The 15,091-nt window shown below is 35.7% G+C and overlaps 1 protein-coding gene across 2 annotated transcripts in view; it reads right to left on the minus strand.

Annotated features, from left to right (window-relative positions):
* Window positions 1–15,091, minus strand: part of eif4g1b (eukaryotic translation initiation factor 4 gamma, 1b) — a 52,949-nt gene that overhangs the window by 17,605 nt on the left and 20,253 nt on the right. The window contains exons 1-8 of one of the 2 annotated variants that reach the window (XM_079388286.1): window positions 9,137–9,346; window positions 8,610–8,702; window positions 5,869–6,937; window positions 4,826–4,908; window positions 4,353–4,548; window positions 2,830–2,963; window positions 2,636–2,755; window positions 1,001–1,390 (exon numbers count right to left, since the gene is read on the minus strand). In XM_079388286.1, coding sequence (XP_079244412.1) covers window positions 1,001–1,390; window positions 2,636–2,755; window positions 2,830–2,963; window positions 4,353–4,548; window positions 4,826–4,908; window positions 5,869–6,937; window positions 8,610–8,651 — 2,034 coding nt within the window. In that variant the 5' untranslated portion in view covers window positions 8,652–8,702; window positions 9,137–9,346. Of the gene's footprint in view, window positions 1–1,000; window positions 1,391–2,635; window positions 2,756–2,829; window positions 2,964–4,352; window positions 4,549–4,825; window positions 4,909–5,868; window positions 6,938–8,609; window positions 8,703–9,136; window positions 9,347–15,091 lie in introns of those variants that run through there. The other variant, XM_079388285.1, reaches the window with a different exon arrangement.

Raw genomic sequence — 15,091 nt, forward strand, 5'->3', positions numbered from 1 at the left:
AAAGCGCTTGAATTCAGCAATAAACACAAATGACTCTAGTTTAAAGCCAAACAGGAGAAACACGGTGTGCAACGAGACAGAAGGCATCATCACCATCATTTACCATGGATTTACTGCAGTAACATTCACTGGACCATGGTAAATTCACATTGAATTTTATTACAGGAGTGATGGTATATAATGATATGCATTTGTGATTAAGCTATAGCAAGTGTGCATTTATACTGGATGTTTTTCATACAAATAGGCTACCTAAAAACCATATAGTTATATTTTTACCATGGTATTGAGGTGCTATATGTGTGGTTTTAACTGTGTTTATCATGATTTAAATGTATGCTACTATAAGAAACCAATGCTTACTTAAAAAACTACAAAAACTAATTTAACCATATAAAACTGAGGTTGCTACAATTTATTACTGATTTCGATGAACAAAAATGTGCCTCTTCATCCTAACTCAAGCTACTATCGAATGTGCACTTCTAAGAGACAAAAAAAGTGATATTATTATTATTAATAATAGGCAACCCAAACCTGTTTCTTGATTTGAAACAATATCACTCATTAGAACATGCAAAAACTAAGAAATACATTTTTCTATTTAGATATTTGTTTTAAGGAAAATTAATGGTCTGGTTTTCACTTTGGAGCAAAAATCTGGCTTTAAACTTGAAAGAAATAAAGATTTGACATTTATCGTGATAATTATGGACAGATCATTTATTATAGATGATGTATAAATCTCAATTTTGAAAAATTGACCCTTATGACTGGTTTTGTGGTCCAGGGTCACATATTATGCAAACATAAACTTTTATTTTGTATGTGATTAGTCGTTTGACAGCACTTTTTTTGACCATATCGTCTAGCCCTACTATGCACCTTAAGCAGAAGCTCTACAATTTTGTTGCATTTTGAAATAAAGCATTCTATTGTATTCCACGGTGATCCTGGTATTAATTTATTGAAAGCAGAGCTGCGTTTGGCTCACACTCACCCCCATCAGGCAGCGGCACATGTTGGCGTAGGCGACGGAGAAGTTGGGCTCAGAGATGGCCTTCTCGAAGATGAGGTCGATGACTCCCTTCAGACGCTCCTCGGTGTCGATGGTGAACTCGGTCACCTGCTTCATCAGCGGCTGGAACATCTGCGGCGTTAGTTTGTTTAACACGCTCCGCACGCGCTTGAACAGCTCCTGTGTCTTCAGGAACTCGGGTTCGTCCTCGACAGGGTCGACGTGGCCGCTGCGCTTCACTGTCGGCTTCCAGGCCTTCTCCGCTTTATTCAGCTGCACGTTTTCGGTGAGAGAAACGCTGGCGATGATCTTCCGCGGCTCCTTCCCGCGCTGGCCTTGACCTGAACGACGAGGACCGCTCAGACCGGACGGCTAGGGAGACAGGGAAAGATTATATTTAACTAAATAAATTATATTTAATTATATATACACTTATGTATAATTTATTTTTTACAAATAAATTATAAACTATATATATATATATATATATATATATATATATATATATATATATATATATATATATATATATATATATATATATATATACATATATATACATATATATACATATACATATATATATATATATATATATATACATATATATATATATACATATATATATATACACATATATATATATATACATATATATATATACACATATACATATATATACATACATATATATATATATATATATATATACACTTATTTTTAATTTAATATTTTAAACAAATTATAATTTGTTTATTTATTCATTTATATATACACTTATTTATAATTTAATTTATTTTTAGCAACAATAAAAATACAAATTAAATTATAATTAATTTTTTAAACAATAAATAATAAACCATTTATTTTAATTCATTAACTGAATTATAACAAGTTAATTTATTAAATTTTTAAATGAATTAAATGATTATTTTTTAAATTAAATTACATTTTTTAATAAATTAATGATTAAAATGATTTATTTTATTGAAATAAGTGATAAATTCTTCATTTGAATTATTTACTATTAGTCATTAAAAATTAATTATAATAAATTATGAATAATGATTAATTATATATAATAACAACCTGGGGAAATTTAAATAAATTAAATAATTTATTTTTATTTAATTTATTATTTTTAGCTCCATGGCAGCAGCAAGGCTTTTGTAAAAAAAATAATTTAAATAATTTCTCATTTATTTCAGTAAAATTAATAAATTATTTACTTTCCTTTCTTTCTTTATTCATTTCTACCTCCATGATTTATTTTTAGCTCCATGGCAGCAGCAAGGCTATCATTAAAAAAATGTAATAAATTAATTAAATTAAAATAAAATATAATTTATTTTATTAAAATAGTAATTTATTTTAATTTATTTATCATTTTTAACGCCACGGCAAAGATTATTATAAAAAAAAAAAAAAAAAAAAACTAAATTATTTACAAAAATTCTAAAACACATTCAGGCGATACTCTTTTAAAATACAAAAAGTTAAACATTCCCCTGAATAGAAATACTGTGTATTTACATTAAAAACAGTACAGTATAGTAAAATGTTTGTAAAAATAAACACAAAAGCATGCGTTCCGTTGAGGTTGCCATGGAAACTGACCGGGCCACGCCCTCCGGCTGACGGACGGCCGAGATTAGCAAACGAAGGCGTGAAATCTGGACCGCAGTTCATTCCGGTTAAACGACTCGGATCCAGCTGCCGCAGAGGAGTTTTATTGGCCTGCAGAGAGAGAAAGCCATGTCAATGCATCAGGTGTGTGTGTGTGTGTGTGTGTGTGTGTGAGCCTCAGATACCTTATCCAGCACCACGTCTGAGATCTGCGGCAGACCCTCAGGTTTGTTCATGCTGGCGCTGATGAACTGGAAGCCGAGCAGAAACTCTCGGTCGTATTTCTTCTTCTCCTCGGGGTTCAGCGGTTTCCATTGTTCTGTGGGAAACAAGCACAGTTTTATTAGCAATTCTGCATCCTCAACAAATAAATAAACCGAATCCATGATTATGCAATACACATAATACCTGAAATGCAGATTTTATAACTGATGAGCAACATTTAACAAAACAAGCAACATTTTCTAAATTTTTTCATGCAATTCATCAGCCTTTATTAAAAAATTATTTAAAAAGAGGAATTTTGGATTTTTTACAAGTTTATTTCCTACCACAATTAATGAAGAGTTGACAAATAATTTTAACATTATTTTCAACAAATAAGTTATTGCAAACAATGCATAAACACAAATATGTGCATGTGTGTGCTTTGGATACAGTGTTATTTTAGCATCAGTGAGATACTATTATAGTTTATATGTAGTTTTTATTTTTATATTTTGTTTTATTTTTGAGTAATTTTGTTTTCTCATTTATATTAGTATTTTTTAGTCCTGGACAATGATTAAATCACGATTAATTGCATCCAAAATAAATGTTTTTGTTCACATAATATATGTGATCTATATTTATTACGTATATATAAATACACATATATAAGATGTAAACATTTTGTGTTTATATATTAAATGTATTATATTATTTATATGAATACAATTATATACATGTAAATATTTTCAAAATATACACTATGTGTGTGTCTTTATATATACATAAATATACACAGTACACATATTATATAAACAAAAACTTTTATTTTGGATGCGATTAATCGTTGCCCAGCACTAGTATTTTTTATTGCCTAGTTTTTTTTTTTTTAAATACATTTTTATTTCAGTTTTAGTTCTTTTAGTACATCAAGTTAAATTAAATGGAAAATTTAGGGTTTTTAAAAATATTTTATTCTATTTTTTTTTTATTTAAAATGACAAAAATGTTTTTTGTGTTTTAGTTGTAGTTAACAATAATAACCCTGAATGATATGAATGCATATATAAAAAATATATAGGTGATTTATCTTATTTTCTAAATTTAGCGACAGAAATAAATAAATAAAATAAATACATAAATAAAACGATTGACAGTCATAAAAAAATTGGCCCTATTAAAAAAACAAAAACAAATAAAAAAAACATTTCAATCACAATTTTTATCAGAAAAATTAATTACCATTTTATATTTGTTTCCAAATCTTGGTGAAAACAAAGAGCAGATTTGTTCCAGCATCATATTTTGATTCTTTGACATCTAATTAATTTTTTTTCCACACACCTTGTTGGTTTCGTGAAGCTACCCAAAAATCAATAGAATCATTAGAATTAATTGGCCTGACACAAATTTTCAACCATAATCTGTAACTGATTAATCGATCTGAATAATTCCGTTATGTAAGTCCAGCACCACTGAAATGAATCAGACGCTCATTTACCTTCTTTATACTGGTATTTCTGTTCAGTGGGTGAACTCGGGGTGGGACTCTGAGGTTTGATGTTTTCAGCATCAAGTTTATCTTCTTTCTCCTCCCACGTCTCATCCACTTCCTCTGCAGGGGGCGGGGCCACTGGGGCAGTGCTCTCTGGCTCCGCCTTCACTGGGGGCGTGGCCTCTGGCTCAGGTGGTGTGGGCTTTAAAACAAGACAACAGGTCACTTTCACCTTAATCATATGTAGAAATATTTTAATTATCCCTCACTTTAACACAGAATCATTCCATACAAGAAGAAAGTCAAATTTGTAACATTGTATGGCTTGAATTTTGTGAAATCTGTATTTTCAGAAAGTCTTGAAATCACATCGCTCACAGCAATTCAATAGCTTTGCATAAATTGTAAACGTACAGGCCTTGAACTACTTTATTATTGAATACAAAGAAACAGTTTCTGGCATCAAACCGTTCACAGACCTCTTTAAAGGCATCAAGCAGATCTCCCGCCTCCTTCTTGTTCAGGTCTTTCATTTTTCTCTTCTTCTTTGGCACAGAAACCGCTGCAAACACACAAACACAGAAAATAAATGCACTATGAAATCAAACAGACATCAACAGCCTTCACAAACCATGATATAAAACACAAAGGAGCTTCAGGCCAGAAACATACTCTCATGCAATTATGCAAACATTAACTGTTGGTTTACCATTTAGGCTGCATCCGAAATCACGTACTTCCCTACAATGTAGTAGGCGAAACAAAATACGTCTGAATTAACAGCATTCATAAAATAGCATGCGAAAAGTTCCAAAATGACCCGCTATTTTGCGTCGAGATTCTGAAGTGCGCATCTACAAACACCGTTGCCAAGGCAACATTTCAAATTTGTAGAAGTACTAAAGTTACTAAAACAGAAACTGAAAGACTTTAGAAAAAAAGACTACATGACTAAAAAATAAAAACTGTAAAAAAAAATTAATTCAAATATGAATGCTATAATTGTATTTAAATGACAGTAAATTACTATATTATGTTACAAAACATTAATTTTTAGTTTACGCAAAGCACACTATAGCTCTCCTTGTGGCAACATACTGAGTACTTAGTGTTGTTGTTTTTAACTACAACTAAACTAAAACTACTGAAATGTGAAATTAAATATAAATATTACATTAAAAACTATTCGACGAAACAAACATTTATTTTAGTTGCCAAAGGCAACATTTAAAATTGTTGTCTAAGTTAAAGTACTGAAGTTACTAAAATGGAAACTAAAATAAAAAACTGAAATAAAAAAATTACACGTAACAAAATGACTACAATTTAAACTAAAAATAGTAAACTAAAAATATAAAAATAGAAGTTAATTCAAAATATTAATAAATACTATAACTGTAAATAAAAAAACAGGCACTATGTATATTTGACATTTTACAACATCTGGATTCACATACTAGCATACAAATGATAAAAATAGTAATAGTAGTATGCTATTGTGAGATTGTCTTACGACTCATACCTTGCATAGAACTCTCAGAGGGAGTGGTCTGTGTAGTGGGCGTGTCCTCTCGCCCTTCCATCGGAGGGGGCGAGGCTTTAGAAACAACCTCTGAAGGGGCAGTGGCTTCCTTGAAAAGTGGTTCGGGGGTTTCCTTGGCAGCAAGTGAAGGTGTTTCCTCGATGGCAGGGGTCTCCTTGACAACAGGCATTTCCCTGACAACAGCCTCCTGGGTTTCCGCATCAACAGGTGTAGGCGTTTCCTTGGCAACCACAGGGACAGTCGCCTTGACGACAGGAGCAGGGGTCTCCTTGATGACGGGAGCGGGGGTCTCCTTGACAGCGGGAGCGGGGGTCTCCTTGACAGCGGGAGCGGGGGTCTCCTTGACAGCGGGAGCAGGGGTCTCCTTGACAGCGGGAGCAGGGGTCTCCATGACAACCGGAGTGGGGGTCTCCTTGACAACCGGAGTGGGGGTCTCCTTGACAACCGGAGTGGGGGTCTCCTTGACAACCGGAGGGGTAGGCTCTATGACAACCGGAGTGGGGGTCTCCTTGACAACCGGAGGGGTAGGCTCCTTGACAACAGGAGCTGGCACTTCCTTAACAACAGCAATGGGAGTCTCCTTCACAACCTTCGGAAGGATTTCTTTGACAGTACTATCAGGGATATCGGCGGTAACTGGTGGCGCTTCTTTCGCGATGTCCGGCTCGGCGATAGGACTGACGTCTCTGTGAGCGGAGCCTGCCAGGACACCGTTAAACAGCTGGAGCTCTTCGGGCTGCACTATTGGTGATTCAAGCGTGGTCTCTGCCTGGGGGGCTGCAACGGGCAGCGTTACAGTCATAGGCCCCTCCTCTTTGCTTGTAGTGGGTGTGGCTTCAGCACCGTTCGAGGCAGGCGGTTCCACCACAGTGGGTGTGGTGTGGGCGTCATCTGCAGGCGCTGGGGGTGGAGCATCTACTGTATCACTTATCGAACTGGTAGGGGGTGGAGTCGGCGGGGAATCGGGTATCGGGCTTTCGCCTGGAGGGATGGGAAACTCCAATCTGGTTGTCATGGCGACTGCAGGTGTGCCGTTGTCACCGTTGGGCTGTGTGCGTTTTTTTACACAAAAATTAAAAATGATTAAGTCATTCGGACTGAGTGCTTAAATGACAAAATGTACATTTTTAATTTATGCAAAAATTATTTATAAATCATTTAAATCAACATAAGAGTGAGTACAAAATGACAAAACGTTATTTTCAGTTTACACAAAAATCTAAATTATAAGTAATTTGGTCTGACGTGAGTGAGTAAATGGCAACAAAATATTAATTTTTAGTTAATTCTTTTTAAAATAAATGATTTGGACTGACTAAAATGAGAGTAAATGACAAAACATTCACTTTTAGTTTAAGTCATTTGAACTGGAATGAGATTTGAGTAAATAAAATGTTAATTTTTAGTTTATGCAAAAATTTAAATTGTAAGTCATTTGGACTGACATGAGAGTGAGTAAATGATGACAAAACATTCACTTTTAAGTAGGGCTGCCCTCTAATAGTCGACTAACCGTTAGTCAAACAGAAGAGGATTGGTTGACCAAAATTTTATTAGGTCACAGAAAAAAAACACAAGCAAAGTCACGCAGTCCGAGATGAGCAGATCGTTAACGGCTGCTCTTTGAGGTAATACATCCAAATGCTTGCTTATCATTCATCGACCTCAAATATGACTTATCTGAAATATGTAAGTATTAGCAACTTTACATGGCCGCTCAATCTAATGTTAACCTAGAAAAATGTGCGCTATAGTGTTTGTGTGGCGTGTGGAAGCTGAACAGTAGCTCCCTGCAGGTCAGGAGGTGAAGGTGCGGTTATTTGCTCTTAAAATACTCCCTAATTTTTGCTCAAATATAAAAGTAATAAATCTTTCAAATCTGTAAAGACTCGTTTGTTTGTGTGCACTCACAATAACAACAAAACATTGCGCTTTTGTAAAATAATGAAAGCAAACAGGATGCGCTTTCTGCCGTATCGGTCTCTGTGAACTTCAGCGTGAAACTGTGTATATCTTTGCCATACAGACATTAAACAATATGTGATCAAAATACTGAGAAAATATCCTTTAAAGTTGTTCAAATTAAGTTCTTAGCAATGCATATTACTAATCAAAAATTAAGTTTTGATATATTTACAAAATATCTTCATGGAACATGATCTTTACTTAATATCCTAATGATTTTTGGCATAAAATAATTTTGATCCATACAATGTATTGTTGGCTATTGCTACAAATATACCCCAGCGACTTAAGACTGGTTTTGTGCTCCAGGGTCACATATATCTATAGAGAGTGAAATGTCTACTTTCAAATGAAACAATTCAAATGGTAAACAATATTCTCAGATTATGAAATCCGTATGAAACATGTATACAGGCGTGTCCCAGATGACGAGTCAGTGTCGCCGTCTTCTCTTAAATAGAAACAAAGAAAGCACTAGTTTATCAAATGATTAAAATGTTAAATGCAGCCTCCCTACTGTTTTTCCCTGACACATTCATAATCATTACTTCTGCCGGTGTGCTGTGGCAAGCTTTATGCGTGGGCTAGAGCTCTTATTAGGCTATGTAGGCAATTAAAGGCTCATTATAATGATTTATTAATAAATGTGATCCTTAATCGAGGGCAGCCCTACTTTTAAGTCATTTGGACTGACTTGAGTGTGAGTAAATGATGACGAAGCGATGATTTTCTTGGTTCAGGTGTGTATCAAGTACCTGTGGAGGCGTGGGTGTGGAGCCGCTTCGACCTCCTGACATGATCTCTTCTGTGATGTCACGTCCTCCCTGATTAGGGTCTCTGATCCGGATCTAGAGAGACATTTAGCACACGTAACAGAAGAAATGAGAACATGGCTGAGAGAGAGAGAGAGACTTTAACATGCAGCACAAGGAAAAGACTAAAGCACAAATAAGTCACGATATAAACAAGAGACAAACAACAGTGAGTGATTTAACCCAAGAAGCATTTCTCAGTGCTGTGAGACAAAATATGCTACGAATGCCCCTGACACACACACACACACACACACACACACACACAGCGCAGCACCTTATAAAGAAGTAAATGCACAACAGCCTGGAAACTTTCCGCACAAATTCGAATCTGACTGTTTGTCCAACTTATCTGCACTTTATGCAATGAATAATACATCGACTCGCCAGCTCTCCGAGGCAAACGCACACACACACACACACACACACACACACAGACACACACACGCATGAGGCAGCACATTCCCTACCTTCCTCCCCTCGGACGGAGAGGTTGAGTTCTGCTAGGCCCGGCTCATCCTGGGGCTGGAGTTTAAACTCAGCCTAACTTGGACACACTAAAGTGGGCAGCACATTCACACACGGCCTGGGCCGACGTGGGCCTCAAACTCTCTCTCTCTCACGTACAGGAGAGGAGGGAAAGAAAAACAGTGTGAGAGAGAGAGATAGAGAGAGAGTCTGGCCTTGTGAAATGAGTGCACAAGAATGTGGAACGCCCACCACACCGAACAGAGAGAGAGAGAGAGAGATGGGTGGAGACTAAGAGCCACGTGGAGCGACAGAACTGAACCGAATGACTTTACAGAGACACTGACTAAGAGTTGGGGACTTTTTATTCCGCAAGACTGCATTAAATTGATCTAAAGTGACCCTGAAGACATTAAAGATTTCAATTTCAAATAAATGCTGTTCTTTTGAACTTTCTATTCATCTGTGAATCCTGAAAAATACAATGCACCACAGTTTGCACAAAAACAACTGTTTTCAACATTGATAATAATCAGAAATGTTTCTTGAGCAGCAAATATTATTATGATTTCTGAAGATCATGTGACACTGAAGACTGGAGTAATGATGCTGAAAATACAGCTGTGCATCACAGAAATAAATTACAGTTTAACAGACATTCACATAGAAAAGAGTTATCTTAAACTGTAATAATATTTCACAATTTTTACTGTATTTTTAATCATTCTTGGTGAGCAGAGGAGACTTACTACTAATTTTTACTACTTCTACTTAAAAAAAAAAAAACTAAAATAAACCAGATTATCAGTCACTGCTCAGAATTAAATGTAACCAACATTAAATCTGATTCTGAATTCTGTACTAATTACTCTCTCTAAAAAGTACTTAATTGCTAATTATTTTCAACAGCAAATCCCACACCAGCCTTGACCAGCTGAACAAAAAAAGACATGAAACTGCTCATTTAATTCTTTTAAAGAAATAATATAAAACTGCAAACATTACTCTTGAACTGACCAAAGTATTTAAAGGGAGAAGGTTAAATTAAACATATACATTTTAACATCAGATGTTAAATTGATGTTAAATCTATTGTTATTTATACACAAACGCTAGGAATAACTAATTAAAAATAAAGATTAAGCCCTTGCTTCAAAGGAAAAACTTACTTTCATGAATGAATGACTTAGCAATGCATCACATTCACACCCAACCCTGCAGTTCTCTCTCTCTTTTCTCCTCCTCTTTCCTCTGAAATGAAACTTCACTGACGGCCGAGAGCGAGACTCGAGGACTCAAAGACTCAAAAAACAGCACACCAACACATTTATTTAAAAAATAATTTTTGTATTACAATATACAATGCTATTCAAAAGTCTGGAGTCAGTACATTTTTTTCTTTCTTTTTTTTAAAGAAATTAATACGTTTTGGGATGTGTTAAATGAATAAAAGTCATAGTAAAGACTTATATTATTAGAAAGGATTTCTATTTTGAACAAATGCTGCTCTTTTTAACTTTGTATTCAAAGAAAAAAGTATCACGTTTCAAAAAAACTATGAAGCGGCACAACTCATAATAAATCAGCATATTATTATGATTTCTGAAGGATCATGTGACACTGAAGACTAGAGTAATGATGCTGAAAATTCATCGCTGTGTCACAGAAATAAATTCTATTTTAAAGTATATTAAAATAGGAAACCAATATCAGAAATTGCAATAATATTTCACAATATTACTGTTTTTTCTGTATTTTTTGATCGAATAAATACAGCCTTGATGAGCAGAAGAGACTCTCTTAAAAGACATAAACCTTACTGATCCCAAACTTTTGAGCGGCAGTTTAAGTGTAACGAGACTCGATTATGTAATTTGCAGAGCTTTATGGGAGTAGATGTCACAGCAGATCTATGATTGATGGATATTTCTCCAGAATCAATGGGTAACAGTTCTTCAGCAGAAACTGAATTAAATGCGATTCTTTTAAAAATGAAGATGTAATAACGCAGAGTGATGGCTTCAACAGAAGTATGAAAATGAACAGGAATTTTACTTTTAGAGCTCAACTTTAGCATTCAATGCCGTTACCATGGAGATGAACCCATCATCACGGCAACAGAAATTCTAATTCTGATCAGATTGTATCATTGCGTTTGAAAACATTCTCTAAAAACCCAACGCTTTGATTTAGTGGATCTTCAAAATCAGCTCCCTATGAACTAGGGGTGTGCGATATTGACAAAAAATAATCTCTTTATATTTTCTGGGATTTTATCGATAACTATAAAATGTTACTGTGCTGCTATCTTAAACTGACTCCAAACATGTTTGATAATTGTAGGATATCAGGGCTGCGGAAAGGGTATGGTGCAAATCACAAAATCCTACTAACCTTAATTTATATCGATCACTCCTCTCTGATTTGTTTCCACTGCTAAAAGGACATACTATCATGACAAAATTAACAATTCGCCTAACTCTCACATGCTCTTTAAAACATTTTCCTCCCTCCTTTGTCCTCCTCCTCCCCCTCCTTCATCATCTCTAACAGCTGACAACTTTGCCACATTCTTCATTAATAAAATTACAAACCTCACTGCACAATTTTACACACCACAATCTATCAAACATATCTTTCCAGCAAACATACACTCGTTCACATCCTTCTCTCCACTCTCTGAGGCAGAAGTCTCTAAACTCATCCTTTCCAGTCATCCTACTACCGGTCCACTTGATCCTATTCATCTCATCTCCTTCAAGCCATTTCTCCTGCAGTTGTACCTGCACTCACTCACATCGTTAACACATCCCTTCACACTGGAATTTTTCCCTCAGCATTTAAACAGGCTCGTATAACTCCACTTCTTAAAAAACCCACTCTTAACCCAACTATTTTAAGGAACTATAGACCGGTTTCCCTTCTTCCTTTCATTGCAAAAATACTTGAACGAGTTGTGTTCAACCAAGTCTCTGTCTTTCTCACACAACCTCCTGGACAGTAACCAATCTGGCTTCAGAAGTGTACATTCGACCGAAACTGCCATGCTTTCTGTTGTTGAAGCCCTAAGACTTGCAAGAGCGGCTTCCAAATCTTCATTACTTATCTTGCTGGATCTGTCTGCTGCTTTTGATACAGTCAACCATCAGATCCTCCTGTCAACTCTATTGAGAAAGGGCTTCTCAGGAACCGCACTCCAGTGGTTTGAGTCTTACCTCTCTGATAGGTCCTTCAAAGTATCTTGGAGAGGTGAGGTATCCAAGTTGCAACATCTAACTACTGGGGTGCCTCAGGGCTCAGTTCTTGGACCAATTCTCTTTTCTGTCTACATGGCATCACTAGGTTCTGTCATTCAGAAACATGGCTTTTCATATCACTGCTATGCTGATGACACTCAACTCTACCTCTCATTCCATCCTGATGATCCGACGATAGCTGCTCGCATCTCAGCGTGTATAACAGACATTTCTTGCTGGATGATGGACCATCACCTTCAACTCAACCTAGCTAAGACAGAACTGCTTGTAGTTTCAGCTAACCCATCGCTTCATCACAATCTCAGCTTCCAGTTAGGCTCATCTACCATAACTCCTTCAAAAACAGCCAGAAACCTTGGAGTTGTGATTGATGATAAGCTGAATTTCTCAGACCACATTGCTAAAACTGCCCGGTCCTGCAGATTTGCATTATACAATAAAAAGAAGACCAGGCCCTTTCTCTCGGAGCATGCAACACAACTCCTTGTTCAGGCTCTTGTTCTGTCCAGACTTGACTATTGCAATGCTCTCTTGGCAGGTCTTCCAGCCAATTCTATTAAACCTCTACAATTAAACCAAAATGGCCTAACCAGCAAGCCTCTTTCACAGAACAGCTTGCAACATTAAGACAAATTAATACTTATAAGTCCAACTCAGGAAGGAGACTGTCAAATTTGGGGCAAGTAATCAAGACTGATGGTTAAAGAGATGGCCATCACATGTGTTCCATGATAGAAATCACAAGCCCCCACACATAGAAGACACAGACCAAACCGATATTTCTTTGTACACAGAACATGTCTTTTTGTTCTACACAGAACTTCAGAGACTGTCTTTTCCATATGCACCTAAAATCATCTTAAAAGGACGTATGAGCAACTAATCATTTCCATGCATAACTCCATATTATGTATGTAACCCACTCATTAGACTATCATGTTTTAATCACATTATGTATGTCTTTTTAATAACTATTGAATGACTTTAAGGATTTATATTCGTGTTTGGTATGAATGAGTTTGAAAAATCATGCTTTAAACATTTCTTCCAATCAATTCTGTCAAATGTATCATAGTCTTGTTATAGAAATCATGTCCAAAATTATATTCTACAAGAGCGTGTAGAATTCGGACAATGTGACTGACCACAACATGTTGATTTATTGATTGGGTGGGTGGAGAAACAAATCAATACCCCGAGCCAGGATAGGATCTAACTGGTCAAGACAACCATTGGGAGGTGTCAAAAAGCAGAGTTTACAAACTCAGGACACCTTCTTCCCTCTCTCTCCTTTGTTTGCTTCAACTTTTGCCACCGTGTTTTGACGCTGCTTTTTAGCGCTTTCTGAGCATGCTCTGGCCAGCTACTACCACAATGAGAAGAAAAACCACCTAGTCTCGTTACATCCTTTTACTTTAATTCCTGTTCTTTCCGTTGAGTTTCGTGTGCTAAGTTAAGTTTGCCAACGCCGTGTCTCAGATTACAACTCCAGATTTTTTGCTGAGCTGGTGCATTTAATATAAATTGTATCCTCACTGAGAAACTCAATGCGAGGGTTAAATAAGCGATTGGTGCTTCAGGTCTATGCAATAGCACATATTGCTGTAAAATTGGGATTTCACATTATTATTGTCTTAAACTCATCCTTTCCTCACTTTCTCTCTTTGTGCAACGTGTGAATGTGTTCACGTGTTAGATTAGTTTATGTTTTAGGTTTATATAAATAAAATCTGATATTGAAAAGAGAAGTATCTTGTGTTTTGTGCTCACAAGTTAATGTCTTAATCTGCCGATCTTGTTACTGTGCTATTAAATAGTGTTTCCACTATATTTGGGATTTTAATATCCAGTGCAGAGTTGATGTTACGGCTTGTCCACTGAATCGCTGCTGACTTCGTGATCAGCCGTGAAGCAGTGATTCTGTTTTTGTGAGTCAAATTCTTACATTTAATCAGTCAATTAGAATAATAAGACATTTGGGCTATTACCAAGCAATCAGTATCAACAAAATTCATCTTTGCAATGCAGAGGAGACACAGAAGCTGCATCTGAAGAGGCATTTAGATGCATATACACACCGTTTAATGCAGGACATGAATGCATTTAACCTGCAGTTATAAATGCATAAATAATATTTTGATATATTGAAAATAAAGCGTTGATTACTAATATCTTAAATTATTTAAATAATAAAATAAACTTTAAATGTGAAATTAAAAACGCCAGTAGGTGGCAGCAAGTCACTGTTAATAAGGGAGTCATTGCGATTGAACCGAATCATTTAAACGAATCGTGCCATGTTGCTCAGAGAAGCAAAACATTGTTTGGAATTGTTTTTGTCAGCGAAATAGAGGAAAAACAGGCAATATGGTGTCTAAAAAAATAAGTCTCTTAATTAACACTTTGATTATTGAACTGTTGTAAAAAATCATGGTTATTTTAGGAGGAAAAACCGGCACTATTCGTGTGATATTGATTAACTATGAAGTGGTATAAATCTATACATTTTCTGCCCCCATGTCTAGAATTTCGGATCAATAAATGCATTTTAATAGAATGAATCATGCAGTGAAAGAAGGCACTCTTCAAGGACTTCATGTAATGTATGCGTTTTGATTTGTTTTTAGCAAACACTCGCAAAATGTCAAATCACACATCGTTAAAACAACAATTACGATATATATCACACACCCTTACTGA

The sequence above is a fragment of the Barbus barbus genome (assembly GCF_936440315.1).
Source record: "Barbus barbus genome assembly, chromosome: 31".
NCBI classification, from domain to species: Eukaryota; Metazoa; Chordata; class Actinopteri; order Cypriniformes; family Cyprinidae; genus Barbus; species Barbus barbus.